Below are 16,943 nucleotides of genomic sequence, written 5' to 3'. Positions count from 1 at the left end.
GATGCAATATGTGGATATCCCATGCTGCCTAATTGAAAGCTTCTGTGGTGTCCTTGAGAAGAACGGTGCTGCATCCTTTGGTATAAGAAATTGCCAGCTCAAAAGGAAGTTCTTATGTTACAAGAAGCCTTAAACACATTACATTCAATGAAGTACTGTAGTGTAACAAATACATGTACTTGATACTTTGTCCACTTTCATACACTGTGCTCAAAACATGAATTACAGTCATGATATTTTAATTATCAAGTCATGATATTTACTCGAAGTAATCATTTTATCATCTTTTAGAATTCACATTCAGTAAATTATCTGTACATAATAATTCTACCAGTCTCCTTAACGTATGGTCAGCCAGCTTTTTAATAAGAAGCAAAGATGAAATCCTGAGGCCACCCAAGTGGAAGCCCCACACCATCTAGCTACACCTTAAAAAAAACAACAACAACAAAAAGAAAAAACTATGACTATGCCCAAACAACAAACAAAGGCAGCTCTGACCGTGGACATCCAACAGAAACAAGTCCGAATACTGCTGGCAATACAGACCAAGCTCTTGCCACAGTTGTACAAGGACTGAATGGACAAACAACAATGAAAATAATAATAATGACAATGTGCAGTAAAAAACACACACTCATTCTTTTTCTTTATTAAGCAAAGTTACAGTGCTGTGTTATGTTGTGTTGTGTGTAGTGCCGACATGGGTCAGTTTCCATATTCGTTGTGCTATTGTACTAGTTATGACTGTGCAATGACAATAGGGTTATCTCTATCTCTCTACTACGGTGTATGAATAATAAACAAGAAAGAAGATGCTGAGCATGTGGTCCATTATCAAACTGTAAAGAAACATCCACCAAACGTCTTTGTTGAAAGGTAATACCTAAAATATGACTGATTCAAACAGCCGTCATAAATGAATCAGGGATCTGTAGAGTGTGTTAAGTTGTAGTATAACAGCAGACATTGAAATCTACCACATAAAAGCAAGGGTGGGAGGGTGTTTAGATGACCTCTGCAAGTGTGAGGCTGTTCCTCCAGCACAGAGAGCTTCAAAAACCCTCAACAAAAATCAGATTCTCCAGTTACAGACAAACAAAAAACTCCAGCATGGAGAAGGAAACGTGGTCCGGACCTTGCTAGATGCTGCTGGTCTGAATCACACATTAGCAGAGCATTTGTTGTTCCCACTGACCCATGTGGACAGTGACTGTGAAGAGCTGCTCTGGCAAACTGTAAAAGGGACAGAAAATGTAAAAAACCAAACAGGATTTCTATAAAGACCATCTTAGAATCAGTAATGACAGAATGTACCCTGCCTCTGTCCCAGTGTTAGGTGGGACACACATAACACTGGGAAGATGGCTTATAGTAGGGATTCTGTAGAAAGATTGCTGGCTCTAATATTAATGCCACAAAATCCAAGAACACAATAACAGTTAATACCTCAGATTTCTAGAGCCATTTAAAAAAAGTCAGTCTATGCATCTACTGTCTTCTGCCTATTTAATCCAGGGTCACAGCGGGAGGGTGGGGGGGGCTACAGCCTGTCCCAGTCGTCATAGGTACAGTCAGTCTGGACAGGTCACGTCTTTCGCAGGGCTAACAGAGAGACAGACATTAGTTAGAGTTGCAAATCTGTTTAAAATTACAGCAAGTTTTCAACAACTGTATGGCTGACCACGTGTTTCTGTGTGTATAGTCCACTTCTCAGGAAGCTGCACTTAATTTTTGTATTCCCTTTCAGACTGACCTCACAAAAGGCTGATGTGGCTGGTCCAGTGGTCCAAATTAAGTATAGTACCTTTGATCAGCCATTATTCCAGTACAACCCCTGCACCGCCTTCATTTTAGCAGTCCTGGAGTGTGTACTCTTACGTATTTTTCCTACACCTGAATAAAAAATATGTTTACAAATAACAGATTCAGCTAATTGTAAAAATAGTGCTGTTGACACAGGGACACAACAAAGAGAGGAGGGCAAAGTCTAATTTAAGCATACACAGGTTTTGTTGTTCTGCTCTAAGGACAGAAAATGTTTAGTGTTAACCTAATTCACTGATCATTTACATTATTCCCAAGAGTCTGTCAGCCTTTGCATGATGTACGAGCTGTAAGCAGACTCTCAGGTGTGGGAGGTGTGCCAGTAGGAAAGCAGGTCTAATAAACCTGCATCCTGAGGTTTCTCATGCAGGATTAAAGGAGCCAGACTTTGTTTAGACATCTAGAATTTTATTTTACACTGACCCTGGGTCAGTGTGTGTATGATACAGTTTAAATGAAGCACTGGAGCTAGAAGAACTATAGCCAATCAGCAAATTTATTGGGAATATGTGGTTGGCAATAATTATTTTAGTTAACTAGTAACTTAATTACCAATTAGCAGTGACACAAGCTAAAAATTTACTTCCCTAACATAATTTAAATAATAACTGTCCATCCATCCATCCAGCCTAAGCAGAGAAGCCCAGACCTCCCTCTCCCCAGCCACCTCCTCCAGCTTGTCTGGGGGAACACAAAGGCGTTCCCAGCCCAGCTGAGAGATATAATGTCTCCAGCATGTCTTGGGTTGACCCCAGGGGTGGGCCATGCCCGGAACACCTCACCCAGGAGGCGCCAAGGAGGCAACCTGATTACCGCTAATAAAGTATATTTAATGGACTGGTAACGTACAATATCTCTTTCTTATTGTTAAACCATTGACCACAACGCAAGCATGTGAGGTCTGTAGTTCTTTAGGTGCTGTTCTGGGTTCTTTTATGACCTCATGGATGAGTCATCAAAGCACTCTAGGATTCATTTAAATACTAATTTGAATAACAATTTAAATAGCAAAAATATAATTAAAAAAATGGTCAGGTTCATCGACGTTACAAGTTTCCTCCCTCCCACCATGGTTAGCTGGAGTTCCATAGCTTTAAAAATGGGTTTTAATCATTTCCAACATGATGATGCCAAATACTTTGTTTCCCAGATGTTTTGTTTTTGCGTGACATGAGGTGTTACTTTAAAACTGAAGTGGCCTTTTCCATAAAACTCGGGTAATCATAGTTAATCCATGATTTGGGGTTGAGGTTGCATTTTCACAGCTTTTTTTCCACATTCAAAACTACCTGGAATACATGGAAATCACATGATGCTTGTAAAGAAAGCAGCAAAGCGAGTTATTAATTAATGAGACAACTAAAGGTTGTAAGCTTTGAGTTAAATAGCAAAACAAACAAACAAAAATAATAAAAACATCCCACATGATGATTTCTTCTTTGATTGAGAGCCAAAACAGAAGCAGAAAGATCGCTAAACTACATTTGAATGCTGCTGCTTTGCATCTTTCTGGGGAATGACAAAAAGATGCAAATGCTTCTAACATAGGTGGAGTCACCTATGCTAAAGAAAAGCTTTGACAGGTCTTTCACAGTACATGAGTGTCCCACATCATCAGTAGACGTTGAGGTTCCCCCTTATCTGTTGCCAAGGTGAGTTCTGCTGTAGAAACTGATATACAGTGTAATGAATGGTTTAACCTGCTGATAGTATTTCACTTATGTGTGGCTCACTTCACTAGGAATGATTATTCAGGTGTTAGTTATTTAAAAAAAAAAAAAAGTTAATTTAGCTTTTTAGTTATTTGTTCCATACATGATTTAGGCGTGTGAAATTCTTGTAGGATGACATTGAGCAAATGCATTAGGTAAAATATTAATTTGATAAAGTAACATTACTTTGACTAAAGATCAGTAACATTTACACAGTACTTGTTCTAACCAAACCTCACCCAAATATCATTTTATTATTTTATATGTTAGTATGTGTGCACAGATCTTCATGCAATGTCATTTTTCTTGTTTAAATTTATAGTTGATGTATATTTAAAAATACAGATGTTAGAGGAATTGATTTGCTTTAAAAAAATTATGATATTTATTTATTATATTTATATTGAAAGGTCATTTTTATTCATTATATAAACTTCTCCTTACATTTCCTAACACTATATTGTGTCCTACATTGTCATTGCTCAGAAAGATATATAGACTCATTATCAGTGAAATGTTGTGGCAGCGCAACGGACTCCAGTCTTCCCCTCTGTGATTCTTTTCCTTTCTCTGGCTGTGCATACCTTCTCATTACAGTGTCAAGGCATCCTAAGGAAGATGTTCATTCTCATCCCTCTGCTGCTTTTTATTTCTCCTGTCTGTGGGGATCTGTTAAACTTTAAACATTACTCTGGGTCTAACATGACAACTTGGACAAAGGCCCAGACCTTCTGCAGAAAGTACCACACTGACCTGATCACAATCAGAAATGAACAAGAGAACACATTTTTCAAATCTGGAGGCTGGATCGGATTATATCGAGCTAATACAAATACATGGAAATGGTCCCGAGGAGACGAGATAACTAGCTTCACCAAGTGGAGTCGTTTTCGTAAGTAACATGTTTTAAAGCTCAAATATTTATCTTATACTTTTTTAGGTGTAAGTGCAAATTATTGAGCTAGTTATTGAGTTATTATAGAGATTGCAAGATCAAATTCTTTGGTATTAACACAAGAGTACTTTGTATTGTAAAGTACTATATTTATTTATTTATTTGTCTGTTTGTTTGTTATTTAATTGAAGCACTTTTCATAGGCCACTTTTTGCCAACGTCGGTGGCCAGATTTGACGCTTCTCAGCATGTTTTGCAATTTTGTTAGATGTGCCGAGGTTGAAACTGCACTGAAAAAAGTATTCAGTGTTAAGGACAGAAAACTTTCACACATATACATGATCAACACAAAAAGACACAAAAAGGCTTTTCTAGTAATTAATATTTCTTCTCTGCTTCTTCTTCTTTCAGAGCCACGTCCAAATGGAGACTGTGTATATAAGCATGATGGTGTATGGTGGACTGACGGTTGCGATGACAATCATTCTTTCATGTGTTATGATGAGAAACTGGTTTTGGTGAAGGAGAATAAGACGTGGGAGGAGGCATTAAACCACTGCAGGTCTCTGGGTGCAGTGGACACAAATGATCCCAACTCTCCCTACAGGAACCATCGCTACGACCTGGCCACACTGATCACTACTGATGACCACACCTATGCACGGGAGAGAGCACAACAAGCTACCACTGATGAGGTTGGACAGTTTCCTACAGCTTATTCGTGTTGCTGAGAAGCTCATACACCATGTTTACAATTGTCTCTCTGTTCAATGTTGTCAGGTGTGGACGGGCCTGTGTAACCTGGCTGGTAAGTGGCTGTGGGTGGGTGGAGGACAGATGCAATATGAAAATATTCCAAGCTGCCCGACTAATGGCTTCTGTGGCGTCCTCGAGAAGAGTGGTACTGCATCCTATGGCATAAGAAACTGTCAGCAGAGAAAGAACTTCTTCTGTTACATAAAGCCTTGAATCTGACTACATTTACTCAAGAACTACTTTAGTTTAATTTTGATTTCCTTATTAATGACTCTTAGTTTTGACTGCTCAAAAGTTTGTACCCCAACCGCATTAACATTTTCCCTGAAAACTCATACTTTCATTGTTCATATGTGATAATAGAAAACAATCATGGCACTGCCAAAGTTAGAAACAAGTATCTTTACATACAATTACAATTTTGTGTGTTAAACATTACTTTGTCAGAGAATCATTGGCATTGGCATGCAATTCCTTCTTGCTTCCTGGAGTGCCCGCTACAAATTCTACATTTCAGTAGCAGTGGAGGAGTTATCAGGTGGTGTAGGTTTAATTCCTTTTCTTAATTTGTCAAATAATTTGCACAAAAAATGACCAAAAACACTTGATGTAAATTCTTTCATTGTTTTTTCTTCTGCTTGTGGCAGTTTTTATCATGAATATCCACTGCTCTGCTGTCACACAACATGCTGCATGACAGGTGTAGCCAGTGATTGACAATGGCCAATTAATAAAGTACGTAGTTCAAATCACTGGGCAAAACAGCATCTGTATCTGTATGCAGTATCTCTGTGTTCCATGCGAGTCGATGTCCATGTCCATGGTCGGTTTCATGTTTCATGTCTTAGGTTCCCAAGTCATCACATGTGTTCAGGTTTTAGTTGTTTTTCCCAGTTTAGGATTTGTTCGGTTTGGGTGTTTCCAAATTCAGGGGTAGCATGCTTCAAAGTCCGCATCTGTAAGCAATGACATCACAGTGATGTGACGAAGGCTGTCCAAATTTGAAGAGTCCTCCAAATGCGACGACAAATGCGTCTTCCTTTTCCCCAGATTTGAAGGATGGGTCGGTTACATCCTTCGTAGTCCACCATATCCTAGGAGTCATTGCGGGTCATACGGGAGAATCTTTTGCATAAATTTAGAAGAAGAAGATGAATTTTGCGCATAACAATGGCGGACGAAGCGGGAGTGAAAGCAGGAGAGGAATACACTTAGCAGTTGTAGGAGACCCTATTGGCCCATTTCTATGGTGCTGATTACCACTAATAAGGTATATTTAATGGACTGGTAACGTACAATATCTCTTTCTTATTGTTAAATCATTGACCACTGGGGCTCGGTCACTCTGGCACAGCTGGCTGCCGGCGGAGCTCCTGGGCACATCACTGCAATGTGCCCGGGAGGGCTGTGGCCCCCCCACACCCTCTAGCAGATCATTACATGAAGGAACCTTTTAAAAACAAACCTTTTAAATACAAGCGCGTCCATGCTCACAGGTGTACACACGGGTGCTCACACACACAAACGACACCCTTTTTGGCTCCTACCTCAAAGCACACTGTGCGCTGTCGATCTTACGTGCTGCACAATAATGTTTAATATTTAGTATTTACTGTTATATTCCCATATATCATCGTGATGTTGTTTATTCTATTGCTCTTAACAGGTGATCCAGGTGATTGATATATGTATTTTTTGTCTGCTTGTTTTGTTGGTTTTTGTTTTTTGCCCTTTCTCCCTCTTTCTTTCTCCTTTTTCTTTTCCTCATTCAAGTCTGTCCCGTATCTAGCAAGGGAAAAAAAAAAAAAACAAACAATAAAAGGTGAATCAAATAGATCATTACGGCAAGGCTGGGATGGTCCATTTGGTAAAGTAAATCCGTTGGGCATCTTTCTTTGCCTTTAGACAATAATTCTGATGGCAAAAGAGCCAAACGGGACAGGCAAAAAAAAAAAAATCATTGACCACAACGCAAGCATGTGAGGTCTGTAGTTCTTTAGGTGCTGTTCTGGGTTCTTTTATGACCTCATGGATGAGTCATCAAAGCACTCTAGGATTCATTTAAATACTAATTTGAATAACAATTTAAATAGCAAAAATATAATTTAAAAAAAATGGTCAGGTTCATCGACGTTACAAGTTTCCTCCCTCCCACCATGGTTAGCTGGAGTTCCATAGCTTTAAAAATGGGTTTTAATCATTTCCAGCATGATGATGCCAAATACTTTGTTTCCCAGATGTTTTGTTTTTGCGTGACATGAGGTGTTACTTTAAAACTGAAGTGGCCTTTTCCATAAAACTCGGGTAATCATAGTTAATCCATGATTTGGGGTTGAGGTTGCATTTTCACAGCTTTTTTTCCACATTCAAAACTACCTGGAATACATGGAAATCACATGATGCTTGTAAAGAAAGCAGCAAAGCGAGTTATTAATTAATGAGACAACTAAAGGTTGTAAGCTTTGAGTTAAATAGCAAAACAAACAAACAAAAATAATAAAAACATCCCACATGATGATTTCTTCTTTGATTGAGAGCCAAAACAGAAGCAGAAAGATCGCTAAACTACAGCTGAATGCTGCTGCTTTGCATCTTTCTGGGGAATGACAAAAAGATGCAAATGCTTCTAACATAGGTGGAGTCACCTTTTGCATAAATGTAGTAGAAGAAGAATAATTTTGCGTATAACAATGGCGGACGTAGTGGGAGTGAAAGCGGGAGAGGAATACACTTTCAAATGTACATATATGAAAATCTGGTGGTACAAAATCTCCAAAAGTTGATTCTGTTCATCTGGACGTAGCGTTTTGTGGGAGAAATGTTTCGTCACTCGTCCAGGTGACTTCTTCAGTCTCAGCTGACTGCAGGTTTCCAATCTTATAAACAGGACATTTGCATAATGACTGAAACCAGCCCACTGAAGGAACAATGGGCTTGTAGGTCAGATCCTTAATTTTAATTATGCAAATTCTCATGACCCTTGATCAGCAACCACTGATCAATGGCCATGAGTACCATTCACAGAAAGTTCGGGAATGGCTGCAATCACAGCATTTTGTACTGGTGGTAAAAAAAGTTAAATTTTTGTAGTGGTTGTGGTTTTAGACTTTGTGCTTTTGCTTATGGTTATTTTTAATAAAAATAATCTTTGTAAAAATTGCCAGTAAAATAGCTTGTATGGTGGGTCCTGCAGTTTTTCATGTAGTGGAGATTTCATCTGAATTTCAGGCGTGTGACCACGCCTCCTTCACGCCCCTCCAGCCTCAGGCTATAAAAGCCCCCCTTCTCAAATACCTGCTGTTCTCATTTTCATCCCCCCATTTTTCCTTCTCTTCTCCTCTTTTCCTTTCCTTCATTCATTTCTCATTAGTGTGGAGATCAGGGAAATTATTTTGCTGCTATTGTTAATAATCATCATCATTATTGTTGCATTAATAATATAATCTACAGCATTGATATTGCATTCAGATGTTTAAACAGTGTGTGTCTTTCAGAAAGACTAAGTTGCAGGCTGACAGGAAATTGCAGGTTTGCAGAGCGTGCCTTTTGCAGAAGTGAAATCGAAAGCAGAGTCTAAGTGCAGGTTATTCTGAGGATTACATGTAAGGATGAGCCTCTGTTCTGGTGAAAGGTCAGAAGTGCAACGGGTGAGATGAGAGAGCATTTAAGGACGAGACACACATACAGTTAGTGGGTTCATTTATAGGTGAGAGGTTAATCATGTTTGCTTGTAACTGTGGGTTTTCGAGAAGCAGCAGTCAAAAGGTTGACAGGAAACATCTGCCATGAAGATGGAGACAATGTTCCTTTTTAAACTGTGTTAAAAGTCATTGTGGTTTTGATGTGACCTATGTATGAAGTGTATCTGATGACGCATGAGGGGGCGTCATTAAATTCAAACCCTGATGGTATAAAATATCTGCCTATGCTTTGATTAGTCGGAGATCAGCGCTGTCTGCGAACGGAGCTGGTCCCCCCACGCGTGTATTTCATTAAAATCAATTGTTTGACCAAGCTCTTGTTGGACCATGGTTGTTTGTACTCTCCTTCCTCAATATTTGAACCTTAACATTAGTACATGGGGATCTGCCGTCGGCAGTCCCAAACTGCAGCATCAGTTCACACTTCCTCATCCCTCATCGCCCAACGTTACTGAGGATGTGGTCCCAGCTAGTGAATTGCCGCTTAACACAACTAATTTTGATTTTTTCAAGTTAACCTTTGTGATATGTTTTAGGGAACAAAGACAAAATGGCTCAATTTATTAAAATGAAAGGAGAAATTGATCACCTCCTCTCTGGGGTGAAGAATTCGGCCACTGTGGCATGGACGTACAAGAATAAATCAATAAATCAATGCACACATCATATTCATCATATAAGCAGGGGTGCACATAAGTGGTCCGCAGGTGTATATTCGCTGTCAAAATAAAAGATGCGCACCAGATAAGAAGTTGCAACGCGCGTTTGTGTACATATAAAAGGCACTGTTTTTGTCCGCTAGAGTGGGATTTTCACGGCATATTCTGCACCACATCTCTGTGCGTTCATCATTTGTTTGAAGCCAGCTCACCTGCTGCAACCACTTTTCTGAGACTACGTGCTTCTTTTGCGGTTCGGACTCCTGACATTTCTTTGGAGGTGGAGGAACACCAAAGTAATTGCTTAAAGGAGCTTACTTCTTTGACGTCTTTAAGAGGTCTAAACAAATGTCTGTCCTCCTCCGGAAAGTCTTATGTACGCAAACGTGCGTTGCAACTTCTTATATGGTGCGGGTCTTTTATTTTGACAGCGAATGCGCACCTGCGGACCACTTATGTGCATCCCTGCTTATAAGTACGGTTTTATTAACCCTTATGCTGTACAGAACCTGTGATGTCCAGACGGTATTCCTCTTGTGTCCTGCTGTGAAAACCTTTGGATTTAGGGATTAACGTAGTTGCCATGGTTTTCTCTCTTCTCCTTTTTTTTTTTGTGTGTGATCAGGACAATTCTGGAGAAGGTGACCCTGCAGGGGAAATTCACCTCCTTGCAGGTCGGGAAAAAAATGGGGTAATTTAAAGAAAAAATACAAAGTATGTTGCTATCAAGAAGATAATTTGTAAGAACACACGTTAATAAATGTGCATTTACTAAGAGTTGTTGTGTTGTTATCATTTGTCAACTGTCATTTCTGATTTCCTCTGCCCTTAGGATTGCAAGTATCCAGGGTCAGGAGAGGGAGTCAGCCACAGAGGCCTCCCATTAGGCCCCCTGTCCAAATTTCCTCTATCCCTGAGGACACTCCAGGACCAAGCACAGCAGTGTGTGAACAAAATAAGAGGGAAGAGGACACTGATGAGGAAGGGCGGGAGCCACCCACAACATGGAGAAGAGGAGAAAGTGTCACGGCTGCCGAGGCGAGCTGTGTGGAGTTGGAAGAAGGACCCAAGATGCAGGCAGTGGATGAAATGCTGGTGAGGTTTATTAACAAAGGTGTAGTGGCAAACAAGCAGTGGGGCATGACAAATAACTGAAGACACCTAAACTGGGAGAACTAAAAATAACAGACCTGGGAGCATACGACAAAGGGGATGAGAAGCAGAGAGACGCAGACGAGGAACAGGACACCGTGGAACACCGGGTAACACCGGGTAACACCGGGTAACACCGGGTAACACCGGGTAACACCGGGTAACACGAAGTAACACAGACGAACCAGCAACAGGCAGGAGAACACACAGGGCTTAAATACACACACCAGTAATCAGGGGAATGGGCCACAGGAGGGAGACACAGCTGGGAGCAATTAGGCTAACGAGACAGGGAGAGGTAAAACTGAACACACTGACATAAGACATGAACTTTCAGAATAAAACAGGAAACTAACAGACACAGAGAACCAGACAGGACACTGAACTTGACAGGCAGACTCATGAGCAGGCACAATAACACCATGGACAGACAGAGGGAACACAGAGAAGTGGGAGCAGGCAGGCAAAGAACAGAAACCTAACAAATGGCAAAGTCACAACAGAATACACACTCGGAATGAACAAAAGCATAAGGAAACACAAAACACTGAGTCCTCAGACTCAGGACCATGACAGAAAGGATGAGGACAATAAGCTGCTTGACCTCATCAGAGAGATTATGATGCATCAAACAGAGGCTGAGGAGAGGAGAGAGGAGGGAAAAGATGGACAGACTTTTTCCATTCTTGAATGATTAGTCCCAAAATGAGACTGTATTGGAATGTTTTTATTACACTGTTATATTTGTTTTGTAAGTTTAAAAGTTTTATGTTATCAATAAATTGATTAAAACAAACATTAAACTCATTTTATTATAGGTATTTTCAACATGCATAAACATAAACATAAACACTAACTTTAATTTTAAATGGATATTTATTCAATGACAAAGTAAATAACAATAAAACAAGAATATTTGCAATACACCAACAATATTTGAAGACAGGGGGGAAAATATTTACTGCTATTTACAATTGTTCACACAGTTTAACCTGAGCTACCTGCTCCTTTACCGTTTCTTTAGCTACTTTAATAGATTCAAGGAAGTCTCTGGCAGTGTTGCTGGATCTGCCAAAGCAAGATCAGACATGGATAGGGTGCTGCAACTGAGACCTGCGGTTTGTCTTTTCTGGTCAGTAGAGAATCACACAGCTTGGATGTTTCTTCCCACTGTCCACTGCATCATCCATCCACAGGGTTTGCAGGGCTGGCTCAAGAGATGGCTGCCATACCACTAAGATATTTTCAGAAATATGAAAGCAGGACATGGGAGATGCTATATTGCTACTAGTATAATACTAGTAACTCTTTAGCAGACAACAGTTTGACAAAGTGCTACATTAAAAAAAACACATGACTCCTAGATAAATTTTCACTTGCCTGTTAACAGTAGTCATGGTCTGGTGGTGGTACCTCCTCCTGGGCAGACACCTCTGCCCTGGAGTGGCGCCAAATAGTGGCGCCAAAGAGCGCCACTAACTGCCTCTGAACCAGCCTCCCTCTCCTCAGCCTCTGCTCCATCTTCCTCAGGCTCATCCTCTCGGGCTGCAATGTCACCAGCACCGAGGCAGATGTTGTGGAGGACGGCACATGCTGTTACAACCTGTAGCGGTTAGAACAAAAAACTCAACTATAACTCAAATGTATAGCTTCATCTTGCACCAGTTTATTCAGTCAGTTTCAATCAACTGATACATTAAGGGTTTGTTCTGTTCAGCTGTCTGCATTTGGGTCCAAACTCTCTGCAGTCCACACATCTGCCAACACAGACATAACAATAATGTACATTAAGACTTTTTCTTCCACTGCTAACAAAACTGCTTGAGGTTGCATATCAAGCAGTTGAAGATGCACATCTTTACCAAATATAGTCTTTTTTCTGTCAGTGAGGGATGTTTGAATTTAAATAGAAGAGCATAGTTAAACTTATCATTCAAAACTTATTTGGATGCAGAAAGAAAGTGGTACTAAGTAGACCACAGGGTGGAGTTTTAAGTCATCAGCTAATACTTCTAAACTTTGTTGTACAGTAGCCTCAATAAATTGAATGGTTCCAATGCAGAGAGACAAATAAAGTCCTAATTGTGCTAAATAATAGACCAGTACGATACCAGATTTTCATGCATTATTACTGGTTGAGGTTTTTCCATAAAATATCTTTCAAAAGATATTAATATTACAAACATGTTCATGTTCAGCAATTCTAATAAGAGGTAGTTAGGTTAACAGCTACCGGTGCCAGGTGTATGTGATGACATACCTGTCAAAGCAGACATGTCCCTAAATTTAAGTCCAGTTTGGTGGACTATCAAAAAATGTGTTTCTGTGCACAAGGAGGAAATCATATCAGACTACGTACATAGTTTTTAATGTTAATAAGCTGTTTTAAAGAGTGTTTGGGGATTAATTTGCATTTTGAGCTGGTTTCAAGTGGCCACTGTAGGTACTGCAGTTTCTGGCACTCTCACATTAGTGTATTTTAGTGGTGATTGAGCAAATCGCACTGCATTCCAAGGTTAGAAAATCTGTCATTCAGGCAGCACATTATCATCTTGCAGGACCCATATGTGTGAGAAAAACTTTCCTTCATGTGCTCCATCTCTTTTCCTGGACATGTTTAAAATGTGATGTCTCTAAATCAGTAAAGACTGCCCATGTTTGTTACATTCAATGCAAACCTAAATGTTTGATTATCACAGTGCAACAGTGTTAGGAAGCGAAGTTCAGCTTCAAGTTAAGATCCAAAACCATTCTGAACGTCACCTCCTTTAGTAACGACTAACGTAACAACAGGAGAGGCAACAACAAGAAAAATCCCAAATACAATATTGACTAAGTAATTAGTAATTAGTAATTAATTACTTTTTAAAAGTAACTTACCCAACACTGAAGATGACATGCTCAATCCGTTTGTTCAGATATTCACCAATGAAAGAAACGTCAGCTCCATCTGGACTCTGCGTTGACAGTGGGGTAAGACCCATTGGGATCAGAGGTTAAAACTTATAGCTGAGCCAGATTTCAGATGAGAGAGAGAGATGTGGCATATAGGCAGACTGATATGCATATCTGATTTGATTTCTCCTTTCTGAAGTGCCAGCTTGTGGACTCTGAGATTGATTTTGTCTCTGTACACTTATACTTTTATATGTTGATCTGGTATGATGAAAAGTTACTCGAATGTGTGTGTGTGCATGTTTATGTGTGTTTGTGCATGTACTTGTTGTTACTTGTTATTGTATAGTAAATAAAGAGGAATTTTGATCAACCAGTGTTTGATCTGTAAACCAGAGGGACCTCATGTAAACAGTTAAATTACATATAGTAAGTGTAATTATTTTACTATTTTTTTGTGTGAGCCTAACACATGTAGTGTAATGTGCATAAAATCCAATAATATACATATATATAATCTAATCAGTAGTTTAAAGACAATTACAAAAAGTAAAATGAAGGTTCATATGATTTTTTATGCATCTGTGCTGCAACTGTAATCTTCCAACATGATCACCAGGGGGTGGTATGAGGTTGCAAAAAATGGTGGATCAATAAGAAACCATTTTTGAGATTTTTTTTTTTTTTACACATTTTTTAATGTTTATTCTTTACTTGCTTATAGACTCAGAATGCATGTCAAAAACCCACCAAAATAATTTAAACTGCCCCACTGACATTTTAAAACATGTACAAAAGCAGACATCTTACAGCTTTAACTCCTGGTACAAACCATGAACCAGGAGTTCATGCCTTCTTGTGAAAAATGGAGGAGCCCAGTATCTCATTTGTGTACATAGACAGCATGCTAACGCAAAGCTAACCAGGAACCCTGAATAATCTCATATTGACTTTTTAAAAAACTGTATGTAGTGTGCCGTTTTCGCATAGATTTCATGTCTAAATACATAGGAAAATTGTATCTTCAAATATATTTTTTCCTCCCTCAGCTAATGAAAGGAAAAACTTGTGCTGTGATGTGCGATTTTGATTTTGGTATTGATCTGATATCAAGTAAATACAGGTCCAGTATTGCGAATAGCAATATCGATAACCTTTTAACCCAAAAAGGAAGATTATGTAGGCAGTGTGTCATGACTTATCAGAGGACTTATCATTAATTTGCACATTCCAAACACATTTTAATGATCACTAAATCAGTGTGATTTTTACTTTCTACAATAATTAGTTAACACAACATACTTTTCATGCTTTTCATGTTTTCATTCGTTTTTTGGAGACTGGGAGTGTAAATGTGCCTCTCTCTACAGCACTTTGGCAGAATTTATGCTGTTTAAATCACACCAGACATGCTAGCAGGCAGGGCATACATGGAACGCCATAACCAAGTGGCCGGCATTGTATAGAGAAACATCTGTGCCAAGTGTGGCCTGGAAGTCCCGAAATCAAAATGGGGCACACCCTCTGGCATGGTCGAGAATGACCAGAAGAGCACAGTCCTAGGAACAGCAAAGATACTGCGCAATAAATATGTGTGTGTGTGTGTTTTAATCGAATACATTCATAAATGCCAAGAAGACACAAGCAAAGGGAGACCACACCAGACCCCAGCTTGAAGGATAGACTGCCCGCAGGGGCGAGAGGGGATTTTTATTTATATATATACTCCACCTAGGCTGCACTGTCGAGTGCAGATCCACTGAGCGCAGCGCAAGCTAGCAAGACAGAAGCTAAGCTCGTTGCAACATGGCAATTGCCTCAACGCTGCCCAAAATTGAACCTCCCCCACCCTCATTCAGATCTGGCGTTTGGAACTATCTTGGTTTTCATGTGAAGCAAGACCCTGATGGTAAGCGCATCATGGACAAAAGTAAAACAGTATGTCGGATGTGCCACGCAATGCTCAATTGGTGGGAACTAGTGCGTTAGCGCAGTTAGCTTGTTAATGTGTTGACGCCGTCCAGCCCCACACACGGGGCGATCCGCGGTTACTCGCTACGTTATGGCGTCAGTGTCATTTTAACAAGGTTTACGCTGACAGCACTAGTGGGAACACAACGAATATGACTGCACATTTACGCCGACATCATCCTAGTGCAAAGACAAGTGGAAGCAGTCAAAAACAACAAGCACGCATGCTACAAACTTTACCCGAGTCATTTAGACAGCCGTTAGCACATGATTCTCCTTATGGGGACCTGATATGTTTAATATGCTGCTGAGAATATAGCCCAGAAGAAGCGTATAGTATAGCTTTTATTTTGGAAAGAGCCATTTCTCTGTAATAAACTCTCTTTTCCAAAGATGAGTGATTCCTCGATCAGATACATTTATTTATTTTTATTATTTTATATATATATATATATATATATATATATATATAATTAAGTTACTCGTATCCCTTCATTTTCTTTCTTTTTGTAGCTGTTCTCTATATCTTTGTTAACACTCTGTATCCCTTTGTTGTCATTTTTGTAGTTTCATCACTTTCTTTTTTTGCTTGGTTTTCAGTCTGTTGATTTCCAATAAGAAATGTAAACAGGTCTGTATACTGTTGCCCCTTGATTGTTACTGGGGGAGCCAGAAAGAGGCAATGAGTGGTGCTGTTCCTGGTTGGATCGTAAAATCTGGCAGTTGTGAGTATTATGTTTGTTTCTTTTTTGATTTGGATGCTGACTAAAGCCAGAGTTAAGAGTTAAAACTCCGCCATGTCTTAAAAACCATGTAGCTTAAAAACCATGTAGCTTAAAGTAGAATTCACTGTGTGTCTCATTACTGCAATGTAGAATTATATGAGGCGGGCTTGAAGTTTGATTGGCTTAGATGACTGAGGTCAACAAAGCATTTGATTAAAACTGTGTCAAAGTTCTGCCAAGTGAGTGGATTGGTCAGAGTCTGGCCCACGCCATGTTGGGAGCCCAGAGAATCCACAGCCCTCCTTTTCTGTGGTGGTGACGCTGCAACTTAGCCAACTCCACTGCTTTCTGCTTCACAACTGAAAAAAAAGGTACACGTGTTTGACTGTGGGTGTACATAGTTGTCCACCAGATGGCACTTTGTACTGAAATCCTTTTAAGTTGGAAGACCCAGCCTCAACGCTACACCCTTCACAGTCTCAACAACTGCACAACAATAAAACACACCCACAACACAAGATATATACTTAAGCAGTCCAAGTAGTTTATTAAAGTTTATTGATAGAAAGTAATTCACAATGTGAAGGAATGATAAAAGAAATGCCAGCATTATAAAGCAGGCAAAAGGTTCTGAAGCAGCACACTTGATC

The 16,943-nt window shown here is 39.7% G+C and overlaps 1 protein-coding gene across 1 annotated transcript; it reads left to right on the top strand.

Annotated features, from left to right (window-relative positions):
- The first annotated feature begins 4,157 nt into the window (after positions 1-4,157).
- On the top strand, positions 4,158-5,769 carry LOC147331735 (macrophage mannose receptor 1-like). Its single transcript, XM_086290506.1, has 3 exons — positions 4,158-4,431; positions 4,846-5,129; positions 5,215-5,769. The coding sequence occupies exons 1-3, from the start codon at positions 4,158-4,160 to the stop codon at positions 5,401-5,403; spliced, it is 747 nt and encodes a 248-aa protein (XP_086146632.1). The 3' UTR covers positions 5,404-5,769.
- The last annotated feature ends 11,174 nt before the right edge of the window (positions 5,770-16,943 follow it).

The sequence above is a fragment of the Aulonocara sp. 'chitande type north' Nkhata Bay genome, linkage group LG4 (genome assembly GCF_057382095.1).
Source record: "Aulonocara sp. 'chitande type north' Nkhata Bay isolate Kocher_YH1m ecotype deep benthic linkage group LG4, A_spYH_male_GT1.1, whole genome shotgun sequence".
NCBI classification, from domain to species: domain Eukaryota; kingdom Metazoa; phylum Chordata; class Actinopteri; order Cichliformes; family Cichlidae; genus Aulonocara; species Aulonocara sp. 'chitande type north' Nkhata Bay.
The sequence above is the reverse complement of the archived record's forward strand: the minus strand, read 5'-3'. Positions and strand labels throughout refer to the sequence as shown.

Coding starts and splice junctions, on each gene's coding strand:
- LOC147331735 (XM_086290506.1), top strand. CDS start 4,158: ATGTTCATTCTCATCCCTCTGCTGCTTTTTATTTCTCCTGTCTGTGGG. Junction 4,432..4,845: donor CACCAAGTGGAGTCGTTTTC/GTAAGTAACATG, acceptor TTCTTCTTTCAG/AGCCACGTCCAAATGGAGAC. Junction 5,130..5,214: donor AACAAGCTACCACTGATGAG/GTTGGACAGTTT, acceptor CAATGTTGTCAG/GTGTGGACGGGCCTGTGTAA.